This window comes from Somniosus microcephalus, chromosome 8, assembly GCF_052327205.1.
Source record: "Somniosus microcephalus isolate GS21.2 chromosome 8, FLI_Smic_1.0, whole genome shotgun sequence".
NCBI lineage: Eukaryota > Metazoa > Chordata > Chondrichthyes > Squaliformes > Somniosidae > Somniosus > Somniosus microcephalus.
The window spans coordinates 14,921,413-14,935,200 of record NC_140994.1 but is presented as its reverse complement, the minus strand read 5'-3'; the positions used below and the strand labels follow the sequence as shown (position 1 = coordinate 14,935,200).

Here is a 13,788-nt window from a genome sequence, read left to right as displayed (position 1 = left end):
GTTGTTGGAGCTGCACTCATCCAGGCAAGTGGAGAGTATTCCATCACACTCCTGACTTGTGCCTTGTAGATGGTGGAAAGGCTTTGGGGAGTCAGGAGGTGAGACACTTGCCGCAGAATTCCCAGCCTCTGGCCTGCTCTTGTAGCCACAGTATTTATATGGCTTTATAACCCAAAAAATTGTACTGCCTCGCTTCATTCTCGGTCCTTTGCCCTCGCAGGTTGCGTCCACAACTACAACTTCACTCTGTAGGCTGAAGGGGCCATGGCCTCCTCTGGCGTTAGAATGTTTGTGGAGGATGGGAAGCACAAAGCCCTGTTGGAAGAGGTGAATGCTACAATGGGCGCCGTGCACAGCTGGTTTCACACTAACCCCATCGTGGCAGGAGAAGGGACTTCCAGCAGTGTATTCACCGTCACGCCCACACACCCTCTCGTAAGTAAAAAGAACCCAAAAACGTCTTTAACTCCACACGTGTTTTATAAGTCTTCAGGGTGATGATGTACGTTTTATCCCTGCTCCACGTTCAGCCTTCTCTCCTACGGTCCTTAAGGCAGTGACTCCTGCTGGTGTATGGCCTGTGGGTGCAGTACCATTACCAGTATCTAGTGGCCATTCCTCATTCATGAGGCTTGAATGTATTGGCAACTTAGCTCTGGTGTGCTCCATTGCCACCCAAGGCCAAAAGTGTCCTCCTTGCATGTTCACACACACACGCACGTACACGCACACACATGCAGAAACACATGTGCACACACACACACACACATACTTTCCAGCTAGGGTTCACTGGATGCCAATCTAATGACCACCTAAAACAGATTATCCGGTCATTGTCTCATTGCTGTTTGTGGGAGCTTGCTGTGTGTAAATTGGCTGTCGCATTTCCTACATCACAACAGTGACTACAACTTCAAAAGTACTTCATTGGCTGTAAAGCACTTTGGGACGTCCTGAGGTCATGAAAGTTGCTACATAAATGCAAGTCTTTCTTTTCTTTCTTTCAATCAGGAGCAGCCACACTTGCTGATATTTTTCCCCCCTTCCTTAGCTCAGGAACATTGAGACCAAGTGTTTTGTTGTGGTCAACCCAGTGTCTGACACACGCAGAAAGCCATCACCGTGTTTGAGGCTCCAAGCCAAGCTACCGAGAAGCCTAAATAAATATAGTTTCTGTTTGCTTGATATGGAGGTGCACCCGCTACCTGTGGGACACACCTCACTTACCTAAACCCAGAAAACTTGGGTGCAGGTTGGCAAGGGTTTAGGCTCACCCAAAACTCTGCTGCCCATATCCTAACTCGCATCAAGTCCCGTCCATCCATCACCCCTGTGCTCGATGAACTACATTGGCTCCCGGTCTAGCGACGCCTCGATTTTAAAATTATCATCCTTGTTTTCAAATCCCTCCATGGCTTTGCCCCTCCCTATCTCTGTAACCTCCTCCAGCCCCACAGCCCTCTGAGATATCTGCACATGTCCAGTTCTGTCCTCTTATGCACCCCCGATTTTCATTGTTCCACCATTGGCGGTGGCCGTGAGATAGAATAATCTCTTGTTGTTTTTCTGACCTTGATAACCTGGCCTCTCCCCAAGGCCAGGAACTGGAAATTTACAAGCAGCTGCCAATCTACAGAAACTTCCCCCTGCAATTAGACTCTAAATGACCTTAGGATATCCAAATTTAGACCACTTCCCCACAGGAATTACCCAAGCCAAGGCCATAATAGGACAGGCCAAATTAAACTAAGTTTGTATCTTAGTCACTAAACATCACAATTGTGCACCAGACTCCAAACCACCAACAAGTGATGACACAGGAGGTCAGTGAGGTTAATGAAGAGTGTTGGTATTAAACTTTCCCAGGTTAGTAATAGCTTAGGCTAAACGATGACTTGACTTTATACCCTTACAATAAAGATGCTTGTGTTTTAATTGATTGATAATCACAGAATCCAATTGTCTCAGACTGCCATCTTGAGCGAGGCAGGAGCTGTAATTTTAGTGTCTGTGGCATGTCTGTCAGCCATGTTGAGTGTGGCAGTGGCTGTTTTAGGCTTTCTACAAACAAGGAGATAAAATGGGAGAATGAACTAACAACGGTGATTTTTCTATTGTTGGCACGTTTGAAATGTGAGAAAAACGCGACAATTTAGCAAAAGCTGTAAGACAATGAACTCCATAGAAACACTGTGCCTGCATTTTCTCACGAACCTGCTGTGGAGTTAAGAAGGGTATTTATGGGATGAATGACCTGGTTCAAAGGTTATGGTTTTATCATATGATTGAGGTGAGGTCACATAACTTACAAGTACTTACCACAAACACCATCTGATAAGGAGCTTCAAGCCAACTGTGGCTTGGTTCTTTTCCTTGATATTTTTCTGCTCATCAAGGTGCGGCATGTCAGGGTCCTGAAGGGAAACACTTGCCGCATTTCGCAGCTAGGATCACGATCAAGCACCTTTCTTTTTTTTTTGCCGCATGTGATGATGTGGTCTGTTTCCCGACCAGCGCTGTTTCCGGGACCAACACGTAAAGGTAAATTTTGTCAGGCCTCACCTCACTGACAGGGCCCCATGTGCAGTCAGAGTGCATGCTGGGAAGTGTGTGAGGCCCGGATGCCGGCTTCGGGCCTTGCTAAATTTACCCGTTAATGCATTCATTCTAAATTTCTCAGTATCCATGGTTACTGCCTGCGATTAAAAAAAACCAGAGGAGCTCAGTAAAGTCCCCATGCCACCTATATCGGGCAAACTGCGCTAACCATTTACCATAACTATCAGCGCCACTTAAATCAGATTAAGTGTGCTGTCTATTTCGTGCAGTTCAGTACTTACTGACTATTTATTTATAAGCCGATTTTTTTTTATTACGGCTGCGTCCAATTAACATCTCACCTTACAACATAAACAGGCAGATGTTAGAAGCACAGATATATAAATAGAGCCAGGACGTTGTAGCAGAGGTTGACCTGATCTCACATTAAATACATGGGCCGATTGAAGCCAGCCAAAGTCTCCGTTGGCCGTTCGCACGATAACAGTCAGAAAGTGCAGACTTCGGGCAACGTCAATCAGCTGACCTGGTTAGCGTGCAATCAGGCCAACCTCTGCTACAACAACAACAACTTGCATTTATATATAGCCTTTACACAGGATTACAGAGGATGTACGACACAGAAACAGGCCCTTCGGCCCAACCAGTCCATGCTGGTGTTTATGCTCCACTCGAGCCTCCTCCCGTCTTTCCTCATCTGACTCTTTCAGAGTAACCCTCTATTCCCCTCTCCCTCATATGCTCATCTAACCGCCCCTTAAACGCATCTATACTATTCGCTTCAACCATTTCCTGTGGTAGCGAGTTCCACATTCTCACCACTCTCTGGGTAAAGAAGTTTCTCTTGAATTCTCTATTTGGTTTCTTGGTGACTATCTTATATTGGTGGCCTCTAGTTTTGCTCTTCCAAATAAATGTCCCAGGGCGCTTCACAGGAAAGTTATCAAATAAAACTTGACACCACGTGAGGAGATATTAGCACAGGTGACAGAGGCAGGTTTTAAGGAGCGTCTTAAAGGAGGAGAGAGAGGTAGGGAGATTTAGGGAGGGAATTCCAGAGCTGAGGGCCGAGGCAGCAATGTCTCGGTTCATTCGGGTGATTTTACCGTCCTCCGCGTATAGCGCGAACACACCTGCTATGTGTGGTGGGAACTGTACAGACATCTTAAATCCTCACACGGGAACTGCACCACTTGGAAAACGTATCACTCACAGTGATCTTTAATATCCACGCACACAATTGCTTTAGAGAAAACAACTATCAAAATAGGTTTCCAGCTCACAAAATGTCATTTTTTATTAAAAAAAAGATCCTGTTTCCATCTCAAAGTAGGTGGTGGGAGCAAGGCAGATGAAGAAATAGGGTAAAAATAAAAGTTAATTTTCTCACTGAAAAAAGGAGTTTGGAAAGATAGGATAGATTCAAATGCAAAACAAAAAATGTTAAAATAAACACAGGTTTTAAGGAGCAGCTTAAAAAAGGAGAGAGAGGTAGAAAGGTGTCTCGCCTCGCCACACTAGCACGCCACGAAACCCGCTGCTGTAAAATCAGCATTGTGGGTTGGGGGATGCGTTCCCTGATTCTTAGCCACCGCTCCCCACCCCCCCGCCCCCGACCCTCTCCGCCCATGGAGGAGGGGGTTCATATCGAGGCTATTGTCTCCAAAGCACGGCTAGAACATTTTCTTTCATTTTTCCAGTCAGCACACCTTCACATCTGAGCAGCTCTCAACGGCTAAAACATCACGCAACACGGACACAGTTCACTGAAAGAATTTAGCAGAAACTTTAAGGTAAAAAAACTCAGCCAGCAAACTTGAAATGCTGCTTCTCATCCGCCAGCCTTCTGTAGTGCAGTAGCCAAGTACAACTAGATGCTGACAAAACATGCCACTTAATGCTCGTCAAGGAATGTTCTACTTGCAACAACAACAACAACTTGCATTTATATAGCGCCCTTTAACACAGTGAAACGTCCCAAGGCGCTTCACAGGAGCGATTATCAAACAAAATTTGACACCGAGCCACAGAAGGAGATATTAGGGCAGATGGCCAAAAGCTTGGTCAAAGAGGTAGGTTTTAAGGAGCCTCTTCAAGGAGGAGGGAGAGGCAGAGCGGTTTAGGGAGGGAATTCCAGAGCCGAGGGCTTCGGCAGCTGAAGGCACGGCCGCCAATGGTGGAGCGATTAAAATCAGGGGCAGGCGCAAGAGCCCAGAATTAGAGGAGCGCAGAGGGTTTTCGGGCTGGAGGAGGTTACAGAGATAGACGGGGGACGAGGGGGTCATGGAGGGATTTGAATACTAGGATGAGAATTTTAAAATCGAGGTGTTGCCGGACCGGGAGCCAGTGTAGGTCAGCGAGCACAGGGGGTGATGGGTGAACTGGACTTGGTGCGAGTTGGGACACAGGGCAGCAGAGTTTTGTATGAGTTCAAGTTTCTAGTTAGTGAAGTCTTAAAGTTTTTCCGTGCATTTTCATCAGCAACGAAGTGGACGTTGAGTGATGTGTGTGTTTCCACCTCGCTCCTGTCCTGTCCTCTGCTCAGTGTAAAATTAGACATGGGGGTGGGGCAGCCCTGTTATGCCTGGCCGCAGTGTGTAGACGAGTGGTGAGGCAGGCAGCTGAAGGCACGGCCGCCAATGGTGGAGCCATTAAAATCAGGGATAACAAGGGACCAGAATTGGAGGAGCGCAGAGATCTCGGAGGGTTGTAGGGCTGGAGGAGGTTACAGAGATAGGGAGGGGGTGAGGCCATGGAGGGATTTGAAAACCACGATGATAATTTTAAAATCAAGGTGTTGCTCAACCGGGAGCCAATGTAGGTCAGGAGTGATAGTCAGACAGAATTTGTGTGGCATGGGAAATGATGGGGAAAAAGAAAAAGAACAAAAAAAGTAAATCTTGCATTTCTATAGGCCAATTCATTAAATATATTCAAGAAGGAGTTAGATATATTTCTTAAGGCTAAAGGGATCAAGGGATATGGGGAGAAAGCAGGGACAGGGTACTGAATTTGGATGATCAGCCGTGATCTCATTAAATGGCGGAACAGGCTCCAGGGGCCGAATGGCCTACTCCTGCTCCTATCTTCTATGTTTCTATGTTTCTATAGCACCTTTCACAACCTCAGGATGTCCCAAAGCTCTTTACAGCCAAAGTGTTATCACTGTTGTAAGGTAGGAAACACAGCAGCCAAATTTGCACACAGCAAGCTCCCACAAACATCTTGGTTGAGCAGTGAGGAGGTGAGCGTTCCAGTGAATTTTTCCAGCACACAGAATGCAACAGGGAAACATCAGGAATCAAATCTAGCATAAAACAGTAGGTGATTATGCTGGTATTCACTTATGATCCTGGTATTGCTAGAACATAGGAACAAAAATCTGTCTGGTCGGGACTCTCACCGCAATATTTGGTGCCTTAGTTTATATAGTAGTAGTAATGTAGGGCACAGTATCAATCAAGAAATTAGAAGTGCATGTAACAAGGGCAATACGGTCATCATGGGGGACTTTAATCTACATATTGACTGGGCTAATCAAATTACCACTAATGGTGTGGAGGACGAATTCTTGGAAAGCATGCGAGATGGTTTCCTGGATCAGTGTGTGGAGGAACCAACCAGGGAACAGGCTATTCTGGATCTGGTACTGTGTAATGAGAAAGGGCTAATCAATAATCTTGTGGTAAAGGGGCCTTTAGGGACAAGTGACCATAATATGATTGAATTTTACATTACGTTTGAGAGTGATGTAGTCCAATCTGAAACTAAGGTCTTCAATCTAAACAGAGGAAACTACAAGGGTATGAGGGACAAGTTGACCATGGTAGATTGGGAGATTACACTAAAAGGTATGAAGGTGGACATACAATGGCTAACATTCAAGGAAATTATGCATAATTTGCAACAAACATATATTCCTCTAGGGCATAAAAACCCAAAAGGAAAAGTGATCCAACCATGGCTAACAAAATAAATTAAAGCTAGTATTAAGTCAAAGGAGGAAGCTTATAAAGTTGCCAGAAAAAGCAGTCAGCCTGAGGATTGGGATCTTTTTAGAAATCAGCAAAGGGGGACCAAGAAATTGATAAAGAAAGGGAAAATGGAATATGAGCACAAACTAGCGAAAAATATAAAACCGGATTGTAAAAGCTTCTATAGGTATGTGAAAAGGAAAAGACTGTCGAAGGTAAATGTAGGTCCTTTACAGTCAGAGACGGGAGAATTTATAATGGGGAATGAGGAAATGGCAGTGAAATTAAATAAATACTTTGTTTCTGTCTTCACGGAGGAAGGCACAAGAAACTCCCAGAAATACGAGAAAACCAAGGGTGCAGCGAGAATGAGGAACTTAAAGAAATTATTATTAGTAAAAAAACAGTACTAGCAAAATTAATGGGACTAAAAGTCGATAAATCCCAAGGACTGGATGACCTACATCTTAGGGTTTTGAAAGAGGTGGCCATTGGGAAAGTGGACGCATTGGTTGTCATCTTCCAAAATTCTATAGATTCTGGAACGGTTCCTGTAGATTGGAGGCTGGCAAATGTAACCCCGCTATTTAAGAAAGGAGGGAGAGAGAAAACGGGGAACTACAGACCTGTTAGCCTCACATCAGTAGTTGGAAAAATGCTGGAATCTATTATAAAGGATGCAATAACTGGGCACTTAGAAACTAATAGTAAGATTGGGCAGAGTCAACATGGATTTATGAAAGGGAAATCCTGTTTGACAAACCTATTGGAGTTATTTGAGGATGTAACTAGTGGAGTAGACAAAGGGGAATTGGTAGACGTGGTGTATCTGGATTTTCAGAAGGTCTTCGATAAAGTCACACACAAGAGGTTGGTGAACAAAATTAGGGCACATGGAATTGGGGGTAATATACTAGCATGGACTGAGAATTGGTTAACAGACAGAAAACAAAGAGTAGGGATAAACGGGTCTTTTTCAAGATGGCAGGCTGTGACTAGTGGGGTACTGCAAGGATCGGTACTTGGTCCCCAGCTATTCATAATTCATATCAATAATTTGGATGAGGGGACTAAATATAACATTTCCAAATTTGCTGATGATACAAAGCTAGGTGGCAGTGTCAGTTGTGAAGAGGATGTGAAGAGGCTTCAGGGGGATCTCGACAGGCTCAGTGAGTGGGCGAGAACATGGCAGATGGAATATAATGTGGATAAATGTGAAGTTATCCACTTTGGTAGAAAAAACAGAAAGGCAGAGTATTTCCTAAATGGTGAAAGATTGGGGAATGCAGATGCTCAAAGGGACCTGGGTGTCCTTGTACATGAGTCACTGAAAGTGAATGTGCAGGTGCAGCAAGCCATTAGGAAGGCAAATGGTATGCTGGCCTTCATTACAAGAGGATTTGAGTACAGGAGTAAAGAAGTCTTACTCCAATTATATAGGGCCTTGGTGAGACCACACCTGGAGTACTGTGTACAATTTTGGTCTCCTTACCTAAGCAAAGATTTACTTGCCATAGAGGGAGTGCAACGAAGGTTCATGAGATTGATTCCTGGGATGGCAGGACTGTCGTATGAGAAGAGATTGAGTAAACTAGGCTTGTATTCTCTTGAATTCAGAAGAATGAGAGGGGATCTCATTGAAGCATACAAAATTATTACAGGGCTTGATAGGGTGGATGCTGGGAGAATGTTTCCCTTGGCTGGGGAGTCTAGAACCAGGGGCCACAGCCTCAGGTTAAAGCGTAGGCCATTCAGGACTGAGATGAGAAGAAATTTCTTCACACAGAGGGTGGTGAATCTTTGGAATTCTCAACCCCAGAGGGCTGTGGAGGCTCAGTCATTGGGTATATTCAAAACAGAAGTTGATAGATTTCTGACTAGTAAAGGCATCAAGGGATATGGCGATAGGGCCGGAGAATGGAGTTGAGGCAGAAGATCAGCCATGATCTCATTGAATGGCGGAGCAGGCTCGAAGGGCCAAATAGCCTACTCCTGCTCCTATTTCTTATGTTCTTATAGTCTTTCAGTATCGCTGTTTTTATTTTAATTTTTATTCATACTTGGGATGTGGACTTCGCTGGCAAGGCCAGCATTTATTGCCTATCCCTAATTGCTCTTGAGAAGGTAGTGGTGAGCCGCCTTCTTGAACCGCTGCAGTCCGTGTGGTGAAGGTACTCCCACAGTGCAGTTAGGGAGGGAGTTCCAGGATTTTGAGCCAGCGACGATATATTTCCAAGTCAGGATGGTGTGTGACTTGGAGGGGAACTTGGAGGTGGTGGTGTTCCCCTGCGCTTGCTGCCCTTATCCTTCTTGGTGGTAGAGGCCGTGGGTTTGGGATTGACATGTTCTTCCCTCAGGTATTTGACTGTTATGAACTTGCACATAAGGGTGTTATTGTTGCAATTTTGCTATCATCGCATGTTGTAGATATTGCTATATAATTCAAAAATTCTAAAAAAACAAAACATTTAAAAGGGAGACTATTGATCAATCTCGCTACATATTTTCGATCACTGCTCTTGCACTGAAACTCGACTATGAAGACTTCCAAGCTAACTTTATGCAACCAGTAACATTTAAACAGCATTCACATGCCGGGGAGTGGAATTGTTGCCTCTGTGTGAGCATATATGTCTAGATCTCCATTCTCCCTAGCCAGAGAGTGATGCAGAGCCCGTAGTATAACTTGCTTGCTTCAAAACAGGTACAGATCTCAATTGTATAGTGTCACTGCAACTTGAGTTCATTATCTCGTTTGACTCTTCAGTACAATACTAAGGGAGGTTCGCACTGTATGGGGTGTCAAATCAAAGCCCTGTCCGCCTGTTCCAGTGGTTCAGGTGGATGCTAAAGATCCCACGGCACAGTTTGAAGAGTACGAGTATGACCAGGTGTCCTCACCCAACCAGCACCATCAAAACAGATTGACTAGTTATCTACACTTTTGGTTTGCGCCTTTTCCTTTCCTCTCTCTCCCACACGGCAGCTGTCTCTCACTCTGCCAGCGCATTTCACACTTCATCTAGAGCCATCCTTTGTCTCTTTACCTGTCCTATTACCATCTCGTCTCGCCTTCAATATCTCTTAATGTCTCTTCACCCCCGACAGATCTTCCCTTTTGTTCTTTCATCCCCTCCCCCATTTCCCAGCCCCCAAACTTGCTTCTTAATCTGTTTCATTTCCTGCTTTTTTCTCAGTCCTGACGAAGGGTCTTCGACCTGAAACGTTAACTCTGTTTCTCTCTCCACGGATGTTGCCTGGCCTGCTGAGTTTTTCCAGCGTTTTCTGTTGTTATTTCGGACTTCCACCATCCGCAGTATTTTGCTATCGTGACTAGTTATTCATCTCACTGTTGTTTGTGGTACAGGTCAACTATCCCTTATCCGCAATTCCGAAAATCGAAAAGCTCTGAAAACCGAAAGTATTTTCGTGGAGCTTATCTTGGTATTTCCAGTGTAAAAGCTTGAGCAGCTTGCACGGGAGTTTGCAGATTACTGCGTGGCCATGTGCAACTTTGAGGAAACATTGCTGTTAACTATTTCTTTATAGTAATCTGGTTACCTAGCCAGGTTTGCATCCATCACTAGTGGTGTAGTTGTGGGGTAAACCCGACGGCTGCCTCTTGTCCATTTATAAGCATTATTATCCGTTCTGAAATCTGAAAAATTCTGAATTCCGAAAAACATCTGGCCCCAAGGATTTCGGATAAGGGATAGTGCACCTGTACCTTGATGTTGGCAAAATGACTGCCATGTTTGGCTACATAACAACAGTTGTATGGGAACATTGTTGAGAGATGTGATAAGACTATAAATAAATCCAAGTCTTTTCTTTAACCTTAAAAATGCAGTGACAGGATTAAAAAGAAAGACTTGCATTTCTATAGCGCCTGTCATGACCTCAGGATGTCCCAAGGCGCTTCACAGCCAATGAAGTGGAGTCACCGTTGTAATGTAGGAAACGCAGCAGCCAATTTGCACACAGCAAACTCCCACAAACAGCAATGCGATAATGACCAGGTAATCTATTTTTAGTGATGTTGATTGAGGGATAAATATTGGCCCAGGACACCGGGGAGAACTCCCCTGCTCTTCTTCGAAATAGTGCCCATGGGATCTATTTACATCCACCTGAGAGAGCAGACGGGGCCTCGGTTTAATGTCTCATCAGAAAGATGGCACCTTCCGACAGTGCAGCACTCCCTCAGAGTGTCAGCCTAGATTTTTGTGCTCAAGTCTCTGGAGTGGGATTTGAACCCACAACCTTCTGACTCAGGGGTGAGAGCGCTGCCCACTGAGCCACATGTCATTTAATGCTGTTCAGTTGATATAATGTTCTTTTTGTCTAGCAGACCTGTAGTGGCCTCAATCTGTTTAGATGTGTAACATTCCTACTAATTGAAAACCTTCAACATCAATCAAATATCAGAATATGTATGGATCAGAATTACCGAGATCTGGCATGGGTTTACCCAATTGCCATGTGCCAGTCCATTTCGATTGTCCCGCTTACAGGGTTATCCAGTCCTGGTTTTTCTATTGACTGTTCTCACTTGTCTAGAGGTGTCTTCAACAGTGTTTTAATTTACTGAAAAGAGGAAAGTTAGCCGGTTAATCTCCTCATCTCCTTTGAAATTCAGACATAAATACTGATGTCAGGACCAGTCAATCAGAACCATGCATTCCAAGTATCAGACATGAATCTTATTTTTACTTTCAGATTACATATTTTGACAGTAGTCATGCGTGCCCAACAGTGACATTCCATTAGGGGAAAGAGGGCATGATGGAACCTCTACTGACATCATGGCTCTTAAGAGCAAAAGAAAATAAGCTACCTTAAAAACACACGATGCTTGCATTTATATAACATCAACATTTCACACAGCGATTGCTTGTCGATTGCAAGCATGGCAGTCATTCTGCGCCAGTACCAGCCCATAAACAACATTAGGATCAATGGCCAATTAAGCTGTTTTTAGTGGTGTTGTTTGAGGGAGTAATGTTGGCCAAGACACCAGGGGGGAAAAATTCAGTTGTTTGCGCCTCCCGTCAGCGCCTTAAGGGGGTGCTAATGGGGCGCAAAGCAACTAGCGCCCGGGCACGGCGATATTTGCGGCGCTCGCGAAACTAACTAGACATTTTGCGGCGGCGCTAAATACTACCGCCACGATCTCCTGCGCCGTCAGATCGTGACATCAGTCGAGTGCGCAACGCCCCGGACCGGATATTAAGTGGCACCCCCTGCCTTACCGCCTGCCGCTAGCAACGACAGGTTGAGGGGAGCGTTTTGCAGTCAGAAAGGGACTGGGGGAGCGCTATTTAAAGGCGACCGCTTCCTGCCTTTTTTTGTTGGTGACATTTTTGCACCACGCATTCTGAGAGAGAGCGAGAGAGAGACTTCTGGAGAGATTCAATGCTGTTTGAAGGGGTTCATTTTGATTTGCCCTTCCTTGCTTCACCAGCGCTCTGAGGTAGCGCCTCACTCCTCAGCCTTTGCGCCTTAAGACAGGTGTGAAGCGCCCGATTTAGCGCTCCAATCACCTCCAGGGGCGATAAAAGCCAAGTTTGCCGTCGGAGGCGATAATTAGCGTCAGGCACTAAACTTTGCGCACGGCCGATAATGGCGCCCCAAATGGGGCGATCCTGAATTTTTCCCTCCAGGAGACCTCCCTTCCGTTAATACTGCCGTGGCGTCTTTAATGTCACCCGAATCACCTAAATAATCAAACAGGGCCCTTGGTTCAATTTCTCATCTGAAGAGTGGCACCTCTGTCCATGCAGCACTCCTTCAATATTGCACGGGAGTGTCAACCTAGATCATGCACTCAAACCCGGATATGGGACTCAAACTCATAACCAGAGGTTAGAATGTGATCAACGGGGCCAGGCTACCACCATCATTTGTAATTATTGTATGAATTTTAATAGTAAATTATATATTTAGCAATTTTAACTATAAAATCTGATTGAAAGAAAACTATTCTGAAACATTAGGAGTTGTTTGCAGTCCCTCTAAGGGAGAGACTGTTAGTTTGGGCGCCAAACAGGCATGATAATGATGATGTGCCAGTGGCGCCCGCCCAGTGTGGCAATTGGGCGAACCCAGCCGAACCACTTTCAGGTTTGGGCACCTTTAACACTTTCTTGGCAAGCTGCCAGGTGGGGTGAAAACGGATGCTGGGGGGGTGGGGGTGTTGCGGGGGAGTGGGAGGGTGAGAACAGGTCGGCAGCAGGCCGGGAGACTTTTGTGGGGCCCCCGAGGAGAATTCCTGCTCCTCCCGGCCCCACAGAAAATCTTAATAGAAACCCCCCCAAAAAATTTGGGAGAGGCCCCTGGCGGCCCCTTTAAGATCGCCGGTTCGACCTCCCAGTACCTGGAGGAATGAGACTGGTATGGGCCATTTGTGCTTCACCCATTTCTCCTTGACAGTTACAATCAGAGGTGCTGAACCTTGATGAGCGTATCTAAACAGCCTACCGCCTGTTTTGGACGGGAGTGTTGGGCGCCCATTTAAAAACCTGCCCGAACGTTGATTCAGACGGGCAAATGGGCACACAATGTCCCTACCCAGACTTTCAACTGCCGATTGCCCGGGTGCTCTGACAGAGGTGCCACCCTTCAGATAATCTCAGCCAGGGTGGCAGTATTGTGCTTCCATTGGGTTCGGCATTGCTGGGTTACTGAGGAGAAATATTACCCACGGCTGTCATTAGTGTGAGTGTGCGGATGTCGGGTGAGAACAGGACCGGGCTTGTTGGTTGCACACCCCTGTGTTTGAAAGCCTGCCCACACTCACTAATTTTCACTATTAGCGCAGGTGCGAAAGTGGCAGTAGCGGATAGACTGCCCGTTGTACACCCTGCCCAGTTTTCCCTTTTCATTGACTCCTAAGCCTAAGGGGAGACCTAATAGAGGTGTTCAAAATTATGAAGGGTTTTGATAGAGCGAGCAAGGAGAAACTGTTTCCTCTGGCAAGTGAGTCGGTAACCAGAGGTCATAGATTTAAAATAATTGGCAAAAGAGCTCATGGGGAAAATGAGGAAATATTTCTCCACACAGATCTGGAACGCACTACTTGAAAGGGCGGTGGAATCAGATTCCATAGAAACTTTCATAAGGTAATTGGACGTGTATTTGAAGAGAACTAACTTTCAGGGTTATGGGGAAATAGCTGGGGTGTGTGACTAAATTGGACAGCACTTTCAAAGAGCTGGCACAGACACGACTAACCCCAACCACCAAATCATGC

The 13,788-nt window shown here is 45.5% G+C and overlaps 1 protein-coding gene across 1 annotated transcript in view; it reads left to right on the top strand.

Moving 5' to 3' along the window:
• The first annotated feature begins 248 nt into the window (after window positions 1-248).
• The window catches only part of LOC147113331 (spondin-2-like), a 34,480-nt gene continuing 20,940 nt past the window's right edge, over window positions 249-13,788 (top strand). The window contains exon 1 of the mRNA XM_085994268.1: window positions 249-435. Coding sequence (XP_085850394.1) covers window positions 265-435 — 171 coding nt within the window. The 5' untranslated portion in view covers window positions 249-264. The remainder of the gene's footprint in view (window positions 436-13,788) is intronic.